This window comes from Crinia signifera, chromosome 9 (genome assembly GCF_055691185.1).
Source record: "Crinia signifera chromosome 9, ASM5569118v1, whole genome shotgun sequence".
Lineage (NCBI taxonomy): Eukaryota > Metazoa > Chordata > Amphibia > Anura > Myobatrachidae > Crinia > Crinia signifera.
Genome location: NC_139225.1, coordinates 163,823,479 through 163,838,656, shown reverse-complemented (window position 1 = coordinate 163,838,656; position 15,178 = coordinate 163,823,479). Strand labels below are relative to the sequence as shown.

General features: G+C 44.7%; 1 protein-coding gene across 2 annotated transcripts in view; it reads left to right on the top strand.

Moving 5' to 3' along the window:
- LOC146036386 (connector enhancer of kinase suppressor of ras 2-like) overlaps positions 1 to 15,178 on the top strand; it is a 410,449-nt gene that overhangs the window by 368,229 nt on the left and 27,042 nt on the right. For both annotated transcript variants that reach the window (XM_083160369.1, XM_083160368.1), the window contains exons 16-19: positions 8,186 to 8,234; positions 10,541 to 10,716; positions 12,076 to 12,149; positions 12,785 to 12,856. In XM_083160369.1, the coding sequence (XP_083016495.1) occupies positions 8,186 to 8,234; positions 10,541 to 10,716; positions 12,076 to 12,149; positions 12,785 to 12,856 (371 nt within the window). The remainder of the gene's footprint in view (positions 1 to 8,185; positions 8,235 to 10,540; positions 10,717 to 12,075; positions 12,150 to 12,784; positions 12,857 to 15,178) is intronic.

The window sequence follows — 15,178 nt, the reverse complement described above, 5'->3', positions numbered from 1 at the left end:
ATTCAGTCTCGCTGGCAGGTCAGCCAAAGGGAAGTCAATTAATAAAATTGCATGTGCGTTATATAACCAGGGAACTGTGTTATTCAGTCTACAGCTACATCCAGCCTGTCACATCGGCTGCAATACTGAAATCCACTGAGCAGATTTATAGGAATATGGGCAAAAAAAATTATACTTGTGGGGTTCATCCCAGATGAGCTGTAAGGGCCTGGCTCACTAAGGGGAATGGGGCATTAAGCAACGGGGGTCCATACTGTACATGTGCGTTTGTTACGTATAATAATAGTATACAGTATAATAACAGAGAAAAAATAAACTATATAAGATCTCAGATCCATACCCCCCTTGCTTAAATTCAGCCCCTCTTCTCCCCAAAACCTCATACCCCAAATCTGACAGCACCTCCACACATTGAACGTCATAGAGAAATACGAACAGCTCCTGCACCCAAATAAAATCATATTATGGACCAAGACCCCTTTGTCCCTTCTCATTGAAAGTGATTCACCCTTTATCATACCACCTCCCCCCCCCCCCCTGCTGTATCGCAGATCAATGGAGGACCCGCTCAAACACATTACTTACCCCCTGCTGCTGCCCGCCTCCTGATAGCTCTCCACCGTATATTTTTAGAGCTACATGCACTCTGATTGGTGGATAGCTTCAGCCAATCAGTGTGTGGAGAAATCACACCCCTGCGATTCGTGTTCGGTCAAATCTCCGTGTGCTCCTATTGGCAGGATATATCTGTAGGTAGTTAAATACGTAGATATAAGGGGTGTTTTTGGGAAGTAGCAGGTTTTGTCTCTAGAGCAGTGGTTCCCAAACTGTGTGCCGCGGCTCCCTGGGGTGCCTCGGGACACTTGCAGGGGTGCCTCGGGTTGGTCGCCCAGGACAATTCAAAATATGTATGATCAATTATTTCTGGACAAAACCAGTGCTGGTGGCTGCCAATCATAAAATGTGTACAGTCAGAACCAAATCCTGCCCTGTACCACATAACTGACCCTAATAATCACATATAAACACAATCTCCTTCATTTGATATATATTTTTCTGGGCCTAGGGGTGCCGTGGAAAAATTCTGATAGTCTAGGGTGCCGTGATTTGGGTGATTTGCGCATGTGTAATAGAAATGTCCCTGGGAACATGCTCTGTTGGCAACACTTGTCAATTATCTGTTTTAAGCTCGTCCACTTGTAGCTTCTTTCCTCAGAGGCCCAGCGTCTCTTCACCTCCCGTCTCCTTCCCCCACTCATAACATCGCTGATGCCTATAGAACATTCCTAAACTTAACTTGAGAGCTCTTCGCTATTCAGTCACACTGTCATATATTACATTTCAAGATGCTGACATACCAGGGTTTCAAACCCATCACTTGTAGCATTGCAGACTGAAAAAGTGCATAAATGTGGTATAAAGAAAATTTGTGTCTGTTGGTTACAGCTCTGCAATACAGATAACATATAGACATATAGAGGTTTCCTTATACACTGTGGCTTAAGTAGCACCAAGCAGCTCAACGTGATGCATCAAGGCCCATGCAATTCGGCCGCGCCCAGCGTCTTTTTCGCTCAAATTATGAGTCTTTCTCACATACTGTAATGGAAGCAGCAACATTGGCACGGCCGGCAGCCATGATTATTTATAGTATCTGGATGGTTTTTATCACCAATTTTCCTGGCTCCGTTTTGCATTTCACCAGAGATATATTACAGCTCAATCAGGCCTCGTACCCCCAGAAGTCATTTCTAATAAAGAGCTGAATTTCGGCTTGCCGGTGCCGCGTGCCACGTGCTGGGTGGATGGCGAGGACCCCACGTGGGTCACCAGATTAAGTTATTGCAATATCTACATTCAATTTACAAAACTAGCTGGAGTTAAAATATGTTCTATTAGTGGGATCACTTTATATTCATTAGTTTTACTGTATGTCTGAGGCCCCGCGCGTCCCAGAATGAATGATTCTATAATGTATCGTTACAGAATAGGATAATGAAAACATACGGAAAAGTAGGTTTAGATAAAAGTAATGTGTAATGTTATTGTCAGGCTCTGGGGTAATGATCACAATAAAGGTGCAATAATGTTCCTGCGGCAATCCCGTACCAGGGCCGGTAACCGAAATTGGGGCCTAGTACACTGTTATTAGGATCCACATATAATGCACCCCCGTTCCATTGCTGCTGCTGCTGCGGAGCTATTCCAGGTAGATCAATGAAGCAAATTTAAATCAGGAAACTGAACATAAAACCCTCCAGTGGCAGCATTCACCAGTCTTCTAGCTATAAACAATACAGCAGTAACACAGCGCACATGCTCAACACTTCCGTCATAGGTATGAAATTTGTTAGCAAAGCAAAAAAGCTCATAAATGTGCAAAACCATGCTGGAATGCAGGTGGGGCAGATGTAACACGGGCAGAGAGAGTTAGATTAGGGTGGGGTGTGTTCAAACAGAAATCTAAAATCCAGTGTAAAGACCCCAGTACACTAGGGCGTTTCACATGCAAAGCGTCCAAATTCATGTGATTGACAGCAGGTCTGATTTGATATGGGGTCCTGTGCGCATCACCGCAGAGCCTGCGATTTCACAGATTGCTTCTGAGCGGGGCAGGCCTGGCTGGGTTCCCCCACAGACCCCCTAAAACTAATTCTGGAATTTGTGACTCTTTAGGGAGGGGGTTGTTCCTCTCCGCGGACTCATGGATCGCGGCATTTATGTGGAATGGGGGCGGGGCTTGGTGACGTCCGCTTTGTAGTCGCCCCCCCAATCATGCAGTATGTAGTAAATACAGTATAATGTACCAGGTTAATAGTCCATAGTCCTGTGCAGTATAATATGACATATGCAGAATAATGACCCGAACCCGAGGGATGGGGACTCAGGCAGTGGGGCCTAGTGGGGATTCCCAGGTACTTCTGTGGGGATGTCTGACCCAGCATATTACACAGGGTAATGGGCAGAAGCAGCCATTGCTCATGTAGCCTAAGGGGTTGTGGGGTGACTTGCATTAATAGCCCTCCCCGATTTCTGCTACTTCAGTTGGAGGGGGGTAATTGTACAGGGGGACTGCAGCCTGCAGGCCTGGCCACCCGGTATCTGCCCCTGAGGACTACACTTTGGCCCGCCGCGGCCATTAGTGTGCCAGGACGGCAGACTGACCTTAGCCGTTATCACCTGGAGTAGACCGGCTCTGCGCCGCGTCCTCGATAAATGACTCCATAAACGTTTTATGATTCCCCGTCACCCTGAGCTATGTGCGAGTAATTGGCTGACTTTGGACAACTACCCTGGAACTGTAATTAACAGCGGCTTCATTGTGAAGGGTAACAGTGACTGAAGCCGTATAATTAGACGCATCAGACGAATTAGCCCAATCTCACGTCAGGAGCCGGTCATCTTTATATATAGACGCGCAGCGCTGTGACCCCATGGCCACCATGTGGCCTGCGCAGGTTAATCAGACCTCAGTGCAGCACTCCTTGGGCCAGATGTACCAAGCTTCAAAAAGTGATCAAGTGGAGAGTGATAAACAGCTCCTAACGGTCATTCTACAGGCTGGGTTTGAAAATGACAGTTACAGTAGGAGCTGATTGGCTGGTTTTCACTCTCTAGTCCCTTCTGTGGACAGTCTCTGGGGATACTGGATTAGGGGCATCAGAATTAATAGTAAATTGCAGAACCCTTACTCTGTGATTGTCCATCTATTGGTGATCAGTTCCCTAAACCCACCTTTCCGGAAGCCATCTCTGACGTAGATCATGTCTTGGTGTGTGGCAGCCTGCAGCCGGGGTGCCCTGAACTCCAATGTACAATGTGTCTCTGCAGCACAGTCTGTTATATCCAACCTCACAAAGGGATTTAAGAAATTTGTGTTCTTAATCCAAATGTATTTCAGCCCAATTAAAGATGAATTATGTTCCGTCAAATGGAACGTTGCTTCCACCTCATTTGGGCTTGTCCCCAAAATTTACAACTAAGCTTTAAATGGAAAGTGTCAGATGTAATTACGTGTGCACAATATGTATCACGGTGATGGTGGGATTTATAGTCTGTGGCTGGGACGTATTTAGGGGAACGGGCGTCTCTGGCACTAAGCGGTCACCTTCCGATATACCAGTGGTGGATATAATGTAACAAGGGGCCCTGTGGTGTAATGTAACATAGGGACATTGTGGTATAATGTGACATAGTGGCATTATGGTATAATGTGACATGGTGGCACTATGGTATAATGTAACATGGTGAGAGCTGTGGTATATTGTAACATAGGGACATTGTGGTATAATATAACATAGGGGCATTGTGGTATAACGTGTCATGGAGGGCCCTATGGTATAATGTGACATGGGGGACATGTTTGTGATATAATGTAACAAGGGGCACTGTGGTATAATTGTGGTATAATGTGACATAGTAGCATTATGGTATAATGTCACATGGTGGCACTATGGTATAATGCAGGGGTGGGGAACCTTTTTTGTGCCAAGGGCCATTTGTATGGGGAAAAAATCCTTCAGGGGCCATATGTAAAAATGTATCTTAAAAATTGTCCTGATGCAGCCGTCCCACGCTCTGGCGGCTGCCGCTGAATAGGGCTGACAGTGTCCGGCTGCTGCTGATTAAGAGGAATCTCATGAGAACTACCGACCTCTCGCAAGAATTTCCCTTTACTTGATTTCCGGCAAAGCTGCCAGATGGGTGGGCAGGCCACTCAGACTGGCTCCGGGGGCCGCATACGGCTCCCAGGCCTGAGGTTCCCCACCCCCGGTATAATGTGACATGACGGGTGCTGTGGTATAATGTGACATGGGGGTGCTGTGGTATAATGTGACATGGGGGCACTGTGGTATAATGTGACATAGTGGCACTATGGTATAATGTGACATGGCGGGTGCTGTGGTATAATGTGACATGGGGGTGCAGTGGTATAATGTGACATGGGGGTGCTGTAGTATAATGTAACAAGGGGCGCTGTGGTATAATGTGACATAGTGGCGCTGTGGTATAATGTGACATAGTGGCGCTGTGGTATAATGTGACATAGTGGCGCTGTGGTATAATGTGACATGGAGGGCACTATGGTATAATGTAACAAGGGGCGCTGTGGTATAATGTGACATGGAGGGCACTGTGGTATAATGTGACATAGTGGCACTATGGTATAATGTGACATGGCGGGTGCTGTGGTATAATGTGACATGGCGGGTGCAGTGGTATAATGTGACATGGGGGTGCTGTAGTATAATGTAACAAGGGGCGCTGTGGTATAATGTGACATAGTGGCGCTGTGGTATAATGTGACATGGAGGGCACTATGGTATAATGTAACAAGGGGCGCTGTGGTATAATGTGACATGGAGGGCACTGTGGTATAATGTAACAAGGGGTGCTGTGGTATAATGTGACATACAGTATGGGCACTGTGGTATAATGTAACAAGGGGCGCTGTGGTATAATTTGACATGGGGGCACTGTGGTGTAATGTAACATGGACATTGTGGTATAATGTGACATGGAGGGCACTGTGGTATAATGTAACAAGGGGCGCTGTGGTATAATTTGACATGGGGGCACTGTGGTGTAATGTAACATGGACATTGTGGTATAATGTGACATGGAGGGCACTGTGGTATAATGTGACATAGGGGCACTGTGGCATAATGTGACATAGGGGCACATTTCTGGTGCTGGGAGTATGTATGTATTATACTTTTTTCCTAACATCACCAGTCTGATGACAATCATACCTTATAGAGACAGTGCCTGTGCAGATTATCATTTATTATATATAATAATTATATTTTATGTACTGTATGGTCTTGTTTTCAAGGCTTGGGAACCATGACAACATCAGCTTGCAGCTTTCAGCATTGATGTCATTTTGCCTTGAGGAATATAAATCACAGACACATTTTATACTGTTCTGCAGATCGAGTGCCCTGTGGGGCCTATGTGTTCGCACAGGGGGGCGACATTATTGTGTATATGGGCACTCGCCATCCCATTCGCATCTAGCAGTGCGGGAGAGGGGCGGTGGCGACGGGATACACCCATGGGAGCACCCAGCATTTCATGGGCATTCCCATGCAAATGACGCCGTGACACGAGTGCAGGGGTGTCAACTGCCCGCCCTCTGCCCGTACAGGGAGCACGCCACGCTAAGACACCTGAAAGTGTTTGATGGTCGGCGACTATGAAATGATTTGTTCTCTGCAAACAAGGCTGTGAATGCGTCCATTGTCAGCCTTGCGGGGGAACTCGGCGAGTGAGGGGGGGGGGGCGTGCAGGCGGCGTTACATCCACATGCAACGCTGCACATTTTGCATGTGGACTATAATAAGGCCCTAACCTTGGACAGAGATAAAGTACCAACCAATCAGCTCCTGTCATTTTTAAACCACAGCCGGTGTAATGGCAGTTAGGAGATGAGGAGCTGGTACTTTATCTCTCTCCGAAGCTTAGTACATACTATGGATGGTAAATAGGGTTAGCCGGGGACTAGACTAGAAGTTTCAGTACAGTAGTGTATGTATCTATCTATATCTACATATAGAGATCCAGGTGGACCGGAAGCTTTCACCGGTGCCCCACAGCTTCAGGTAAGCATGTTCACAAGGTAAGTAGGTGCGGCACTCAGCTTTCTCATCCAAATAAGGAAATGACGACACGACACGTCGACTTGGTCCTGTCGTCATTTCCATATTTGGATGAGAAAGCTGAGTGCCGCACCTACTTACCTTGTATATATACATATATATATATATATATATACTTGTTTGCTTGGCTGGGCACAACCTCCGGAATGAAGGTGCTTGTCGGGTGCCTTCGTCCTTGGGGTAATGTAGACTTTTTCACATATGACGCGGCACTCCAGATCAATCTTAATCGCAGGAAACTTTATTGAGACGGCAACGTTTCAATACATCCGTATTGCCTGATGATAATACGGATGTATTGAAACGTTGCCGTCTCAATAAAGTTTCCTGCGATTAAGATTGATCTGGAGTGCCGCGTCATATGTGAAAAAGTATATATACATATATATATATATATATATATATATATATAACAAAATACAAGGGTCCCCTCTCTGTGCTCTAAGTTTAAGGAAGCAGCACCTCTGAAGGATCCTCTGTTACATAGGATCCAGGAAATAGAAATGAGAGAGAAAAAGGGGGGTTTCAGAGGGCGCTATACAACATATTAAATGGATAAAATACCCTTTTCGGGTGTGACAAATATACAAATAATTGTACAAATATGCAGTTTGGGTGGATTAAAAAATCAAATACAGTTCACAAATATGCACAACTCTGATGGGTTGATAGCGGAAATCCCAACGCGTTTCGTCATTCTCATGACTTCATCAGGGGCAACTTCATCAGGAGCAACTCAGTGATAGCTATGTAAATCCGAATCAAGAACGAATTTCAGAATATCACAATGATAACCAGGTAGGCAATGTCCGATATTAGCCAAAGAGTGTATATTTTCTCCAGCAATTATAGATGATAGGCTCAGCGGAATGAGACCCGCACAATAAAGATGTCCTAGGGGAGTGTGCATACAGCATAAATCCACCTTTTTTTTTACCGCAATTGTTGTGTCACTCTAGCGCCCTCTGAAACCCCCTTTTTCTCTCTCATATATATATTACAGCACCTTGATAATAAAAGCCTCAGTGCTTTTGAAACGTCGGTCACAAGAGCTGCCGCCTACTGTCTTTATTTCCGAGTGCCGCCGCCCCCAGTGCATCTATATATATATATATATATATGTTACCCCTGAAGAAATCCCCATGGAACAAAACGCGTAGGGTTATTTCAGACCAATACATACCTATGGTAGAATCGGGTATCAAAACTCATATGTGAAATCACCATTTGGAAAGCTCTTAACTACTGTTGAGAATAAATGCATTTTCTGTTTTATTATTGTTCGGAATAAATATATTTGTATATATGTAATTTTTTTCTGGTGAAACACATTCAAGCACACCTCTATATCTTTCTTTCTTTCTATCTATCTATCTACTGGACCTCTATTAACAGCGGGGTCCTAGAGAAGTGCTGCTATTCAAACAGCGCAGGATAAGGTCACAACCCCCCATTCTATTGTGATATATATATATACATTGTGCATTATCTAATGCCTGTTTTCTCTGTTGTCTCATTTGCAGTCTTTCCATTACGCCTCTCTGAGGGTTAAAACCAAAAAAAGATCAAAGGGTAAAGTAATTGTGTGCAATTACGTTTGTGTGTAATGTTGTGCAGATTCCTTGTGCGGGGGGGGGGGGGGGGCTGTGAGCAGATCCCCGACATTCCTATAAGAAGGGCTTTGCAGAAATTACATTTCCTGCTAATGAATTAATGGCTCAGATTATTCCCCCGTTGCGGGACTGTGTCTGTATGTGAGGATCTGACACGCGTGTCCATCAATCACCCGTTAGCTGGGAAAGGATATTTACATATACCTAGTAATGTCAGTAATTCTCTCCATACTGCGGGTATGTCAGTGTGAGGATGGCTGTGATTGGCCCAGGTGCTGCGTGGTTACACGTTAATAGACGCTACTGACATCCCGGTTGGTGCAATAAAAAGTCCACGTATTCATGTTATTATTATCATTATTATTTTTCTGTATTTATATGGTACCACAAGCGATACCCAGCGAGCATTTACAGAGTATATAATGAATAAGCAAACAGTAACATACAGGTGAATATAATGTAGGACAAGTACAGGGCACATAACCATAGCTGCATCAGCAGGCGGCACTGACATAAGTATCAGGGGGCAGAGAACAAGGGATCCGCAGCACCCTATTACAGAGTATATAACCCAGGAGACAGTGACTTACAGCTGTATACAATAGAGGACTAGTACAGGGCACATAACCATAGCTGTATCAGCAGCCGGCACTGACATAAGTATCAGGGGGCAGAGAACAAGGGATCCGCAGCACCCTATTACACAGTATATAACCCAGGAGACAGTGACTTACAGCTGTATACAATAGAGGACAAGTACAGGGCACATAACCATAGCTGCATCAGCAGGGGACACTAACATACTGTAAGTATCAGGGGGCAGAGAACAAGGGATCCGCAGCGCCCTATTACAGAGTATATAACCCAAGAGACAGCGACTGACAGCTGGATACAATAGAGGACAAGTACAGGGCACATAACCATAGCTGCATCAGTAGAGGACACTGACATAAGTATCAGGGGGCAGAGAACAAGGGATCCGCAGCGCCCTATTACAGAGTATATAACCCAAGAGACAGTGACTTACAGCTGAATACAATAGAGGACAAGTACAGGGCACATAACCAGAGCTGTATCAGCAGCCGGCACTGACATAAGTATCAGGGGGCAGAGAACAAGGGATCCGCAGCACCCTATTACAGAGTATATAACCCAGGAGACAGTGACTTACAGCTGAATACAATAGAGCACGAGTACAGAGCACATAACCATAGCTGCATCAGCAGGGGACACTGACATAAGTATCAGGGGGCAGAGAACAAGGGATGCGCAGCGCCCTATTACAGAGTAGATAACCCAGGAGACAGTGACTTACAGATGTATACAATAGAGGACAAGTACAGGGCACATAACCATAGCTGCATCAGCAGGGGACACTGACATAAGTATCAGGGGGCAGAGAACAAGGGATGCGCAGCGCCCTATTAGAGTATATAACCCAGGAGACAGTGACTTACAGCTGAATACAATAGAGGACAAGTACAGGGCACATAACCATAGCTGTATCAGCAGCCGGCACTGACATAAGTATCAGGGGGCAGAGAACAAGGGATCCGCAGCACCCTATTACAGAGTATATAACCCAGGAGACAGTGACTTACAGCTGAATACAATAGAGCACGAGTACAGAGCACATAACCATAGCTGCATCAGCAGGGGACACTGACATAAGTATCAGGGGGCAGAGAACAAGGGATGCGCAGCGCCCTATTACAGAGTATATAACCCAGGAGACAGTGACTTACAGATGTATACAATAGAGGACAAGTACAGGGCACATAACCATAGCTGCATCAGCAGGGGACACTGACATAAGTATCAGGGGGCAGAGAACAAGGGATGCGCAGCGCCCTATTAGAGTATATAACCCAGGAGACAGTGACTTACAGCTGAATGCAATAGAGGACAAGTACAGGGCACATAACCACAGCTGCATCAGCAGGGGACACTGACATAAGTATCAGAGGGCTGAGAACGAGGGGTGCGCAGCACCCTATTACAGAGTATATAACCCAGGAGACAATGACTTACAGCTGAATACAATAGAGGACAAGTACAGGGCACATAACCACAGCTGCATCAGCAGAGGACACTGACATAAGTATCAGTGGGCAGATTTGGTGCCTTTGAAGTAAGAGAAGGAAAACCACATGAGGGAGGAGGGCCCTGCCTGTGAGATCTTACATTTATAATGGAATACATTCTCGGCGAGCTTATAGAATACAAGAAGTGAAAGGCCTTGAACAGTCACCCCTCTCTTTTTAGGGAGCTCGCTCACCAGCGGCAGCAGGCGGCGGATCTCCTGCAAAGACTTGGGACACGGCGACTGCGAAGGCTGGTTATGGAAAAAGAAAGACGCCAGAGGTTACTTCACCCAGAAGTGGAGAAAGTACTGGTTCATCCTGAAGGATTCCTCGCTGTACTGGTACACCAACCAGAACGTGAGTAAGACAGACCGGTGGCGGAGGAGAGGTCACCATGAGCCGCAAGGCCCGTCGTTATAATAAGCCCCCTGTTACTGCTGATCATCCCCTGAGCCCCCAGACAGAATGGTATAAAATTGTACAAGAACTAATGGCGACAACTGTGTGGCCTCATGTGTATCGATCTTATGATGTCGACCTATAGATAATATATTAATGATGTAAAGCCGCTGTCATTGCCTCTGCTGGGCACAATAGAACTAGATAGTAGCAGAGATTGTGCAGGGCACCGAAAATTGCACTTTTCTTACAAAGCTGGCAAGGGGGCTTATTCGCTACAACCTGTCCTGAACCACAGTAACCAATAAGCAGTGAGCTTCTGTCTGCCTCTTGCCAGTTGCACAGAGAAGACTGACGTCTTACTGGTTGCTCTGACTGTCCATTTACAGTTAGTAATAAAAGTTCTAAATATTTATAGCAGCACGAAAATGTGGAACACAAGTGATTGAATGGGTCTTTACTAATATTCTGAGACAGTTACAGTTAGTTACAGTTACCGTTACAGTAGAAGTTTGTTACAGTTATCATTAGTTAGTTACAGACAGTTATTTACACTTGCAGTTAGTTACAGACCGTTACAGTTGCAATTATCCAATTAGTTACACACAGTTATTTACACAAGCAGTTAGCTACAGTTAGTTACAGATACAGTTGCTGTTAGATACAGTTAGTTACAGTAGCGGTTACAGTTATCACTAGTTAGTTACAGGCAGTTACAGTTATTTACAGTTACTGTCAGTTAAAGTTGCAGTTAGTTACAGTTGTCATTAGTTACAGTTAGTTGAAGTTAGTTACAGTTGCATCAGATACAGTTAGTTACAGCTAGTTACAGTAAAAAGTTACATTTGCAGTTAGTTACAATTATCACTAGTTGCAGGCAGTTAGTTATTCACAGTTGCAGATATTTACAGTTGCAGTTAGTTAAATTTAGTTAAAGTTGCAGTTAGTTACCGTTACAGACAGTTATTTACAGTGGAAGTTAGTTACAGTTAGTTATAGTTACTTACGGTTGCATATAGTTATGATTATTTACAGTTCGTTACAGTTACCATTGGTTAGATACAGACAGATGTTTAAACTTGCAGTTAGTTATAGTTAATTACAGATCATTACAGTTGCCGCTAGTTACAGTTAGATACAAACAGTTATTTATACTTACAGTTAGTTACAGTTGCAGTTAGATACAGTTAGTTACAGACTGTTACAGTTAGTTACAGACTGTTACAGTTAGTTACAATGGACCATGTAACCTGATGTAAATGTCTGTAGACAAGAAAGGTTTCCTGATTAACGGTATTTCCGGTATTTGGTTTTCAGGATGAGAAGGCGGAAGGTTTTATCAGTCTGCCAGAATTCCGGATAGATCGCGCCATCGAGTGCAGGAGGAAACAGTGAGTAGAGCAAGCTGAGAACTGAGCTCTATATTGTATAATTACAGGAAAATTACCGGGAGATAATTATTATGATTGAGGTGACACTGATTATAGACATACCATCATATAATGTCAAAGTGAAATCCTGATATTAATATGCCGCCAAGTAAAACGCCACTTTATTTTGTTACATGCGATGTGATCAGATCATGGTAAAGAGTTTTGCATATAGGGGTCATTAATATATGCAGAAATGGGTTCTTAAAATCCATTGTACACTCCTCATAGATCCTCCATCCCATAGATTTACCCAACAGTAATCTGTATCTGACGTACCACAAATACCTTGCTGTCCAGGTGCTGCATGGGTACCCTGCTACTTGTAGTTCCACAATAGGCGGAGAGTCTGTACAAATGTTGCTTTATTAAATGCATAACAATAATGCGGTTTTCAGGACGACGGTGACATCACCGCGCTCCTATATTTATCTTAACGCCATTAGACACTTAATTACCTGTTGCTTATACTGATGAGGGAACTGCTTGTTAGGAAATCTTGTAATTTATTCCGTATTGGTAATCATCAGCCACTGCTAAATCCCTGCTTTGAAAAACAAGATAATAAGAGATATTTTGTGTGTTTATCCTCGCAGCGCCTTCAAAGCGTGTCATCCCAAAATTAAGAGCTTCTTCTTCGCTACGGACTGTCTAGAAGAAATGAATAGGTAAGGCGACAACGTTGTTTGAAGTCGCACCCTAATTGATCGGCACTTATGATAAATGTGGAAATCATTCGGCATTGAGGTGTTTGCGCTGACTCAGTAGCCAGTTGCTAATTAGCAGGAACAGGACAGCGCTAAGTTACTAAAGGCCGTGCGCCAAAATATTTACCTGTTTCTGAGCCAGAAGTCTTTGCGCTCTTTGATTCACTTACAGAAAACTTTAATCCCAGGTGAATATTTCGGCGATGCTCAGGACCCGCTGAGATTGGCAGAACGGGACTCGGTTGGCCCCTGCATTGGCCGCGGTCAGGGTGCTGACTATGCTGTGTCCCTCGACACTACCACCAGCTCATTAAGTCATCATGAAGTGATTACAGAAGTCACGATGCCCGCCTTGTTTGACCCAGATTTTAATATTAAACACTTTATGGAAATAAGGGATTAGGGTGATGTTTTATGCAAGTGTCAGCTCTGTATTTTATTACCCATACATCCAAATGCGCAGATTAACCCTCTGACAGCCCATATTATCAACATATAGGGCCTGTTTCAGATTTCATTGCCGGGTAAATTTGTTCTTAAAATGGACAAAACCGTGGTGCTCTGCAGGGAGGCAGATGTAACATGTGCAGAGAGAGTTAGCATTTTCCTAATCACACCTGCATGTTTCTTAGCACTAAATGGCCAGTCAGTTTTGGGAATGGCTGGTGTCTATGGGTCGTGTCTGTTGTTAGTGAGTCAGAGGGGAATGTGATGTCGGGGGGGGGATTTATCTGCTACTACTACTTTTGCGACAACTTCGGATCTTTAGGGGTATACTGAAGCAATGCTTGGGCCCCGCACCTAGGAATGCAACGACCAAGTATAGAATAAGAAGAATCCCCCATTAGTTCTTACTGTATGTTATCATTTTATTCCCACCTATTGGTCCATAGTGTCGTGTTATCATTAATTGCTCAGAATTATAATCCATTGATGGGGGGTAAAGATATCACTGTCACTTCCAGCACCCAAAGGGTTAGTCAGAGCGCGTCCAACATGGCGGCGGTCTCCCCCTCCCTAAGATGAGGAAGCGTCTCTCCTCCCAGCCTGGCTGCTGATCCGCTTCTCCCGCAGTGCAGCCCTGCGGGAACTTACACACAGACTTTGTTCTGCAAAATTGATGTGTCCCTGCTGCTTGGCGGGGTCCAGATCACAGCCACGTGTACTCGCTGATAAATAAATGATCAGTACACTAATGCTGCTTGTATCCCGGCCTTCATCAGCTAGCATCCCTGGCGTGCACAATCCTAGCCCAGGATTCCAGATTCTGTATTCATTGGAAACACCACTTAGCGCTGCAGACCCAAATATTATCACAGGGGACTATGGCATAGTAGATGACTTTCTGGATGACCAATCTGGGGCATGGCAGCACTGCAATGTTCCCTGGTACCGCGATCCTAGCAGCTGCTCCCAGCATGCATTCCCTTGTAGGGTTACCACCTTTGTGCTGAGAGATTCCCGGATAGTGACCCGCCCCTTAACACACTTACAGCCCACCCATTGTCCCACCCCCAGCCTAGTCCCCTGACCCGTCTGATCATGGTTTTTTAACCTTTGCTGCAAAACTATTCTTGATTTTGCACATTGAAATGCCACTTACACGTTATGCCACACACTGTGATGCCCATTTCATATTATGCCACACACCACAATGCCCATTACACGTTATGCCACTCATTGTGATGCCCATTACACTTTATGCCAGGACTGAACACATTTTTTAAATAGGACACAATATGGACAGTGCGCGTCGAAAATTAACAACGTAATGCCTATTACATGTCACACACCCATTACATATTACACCACATGCCATAATACCCATTACACATTATACCAAACACTGTACTGACCATTACACATTATACCAAACACTGTAATGCCCATTACACATTATACCAAACACTGTAATGCCCATCACACCTTATGCCACATACTGTAATGCCCATTACATATAGTATACCATACATCATAATGGCTATTACATATTATTCCATATAAGTGCCGCTTATCTACATGTTAATTTGATAGGGATTTCTTGCCTGATGCCAGGTCCTTCATGCTCATTGCCAATGGGGAGTGCAAATGCCTGTTGCCAAGGGGGAGTGCAAATGCCTGTTGCCAAGGGGGAGTGCAAATGCCTGTTGCCAAGGGGGAGTGCATATGCATGTTGACAAGGAGGAGAGCAAATACCTGTTGCCAAGGAGGAGTGTAATCAATGCTCGTTGCCAAGGGGGAATTTAATTAATGCTCGTTGCCAAGGGTGATTGAGTTTAATCA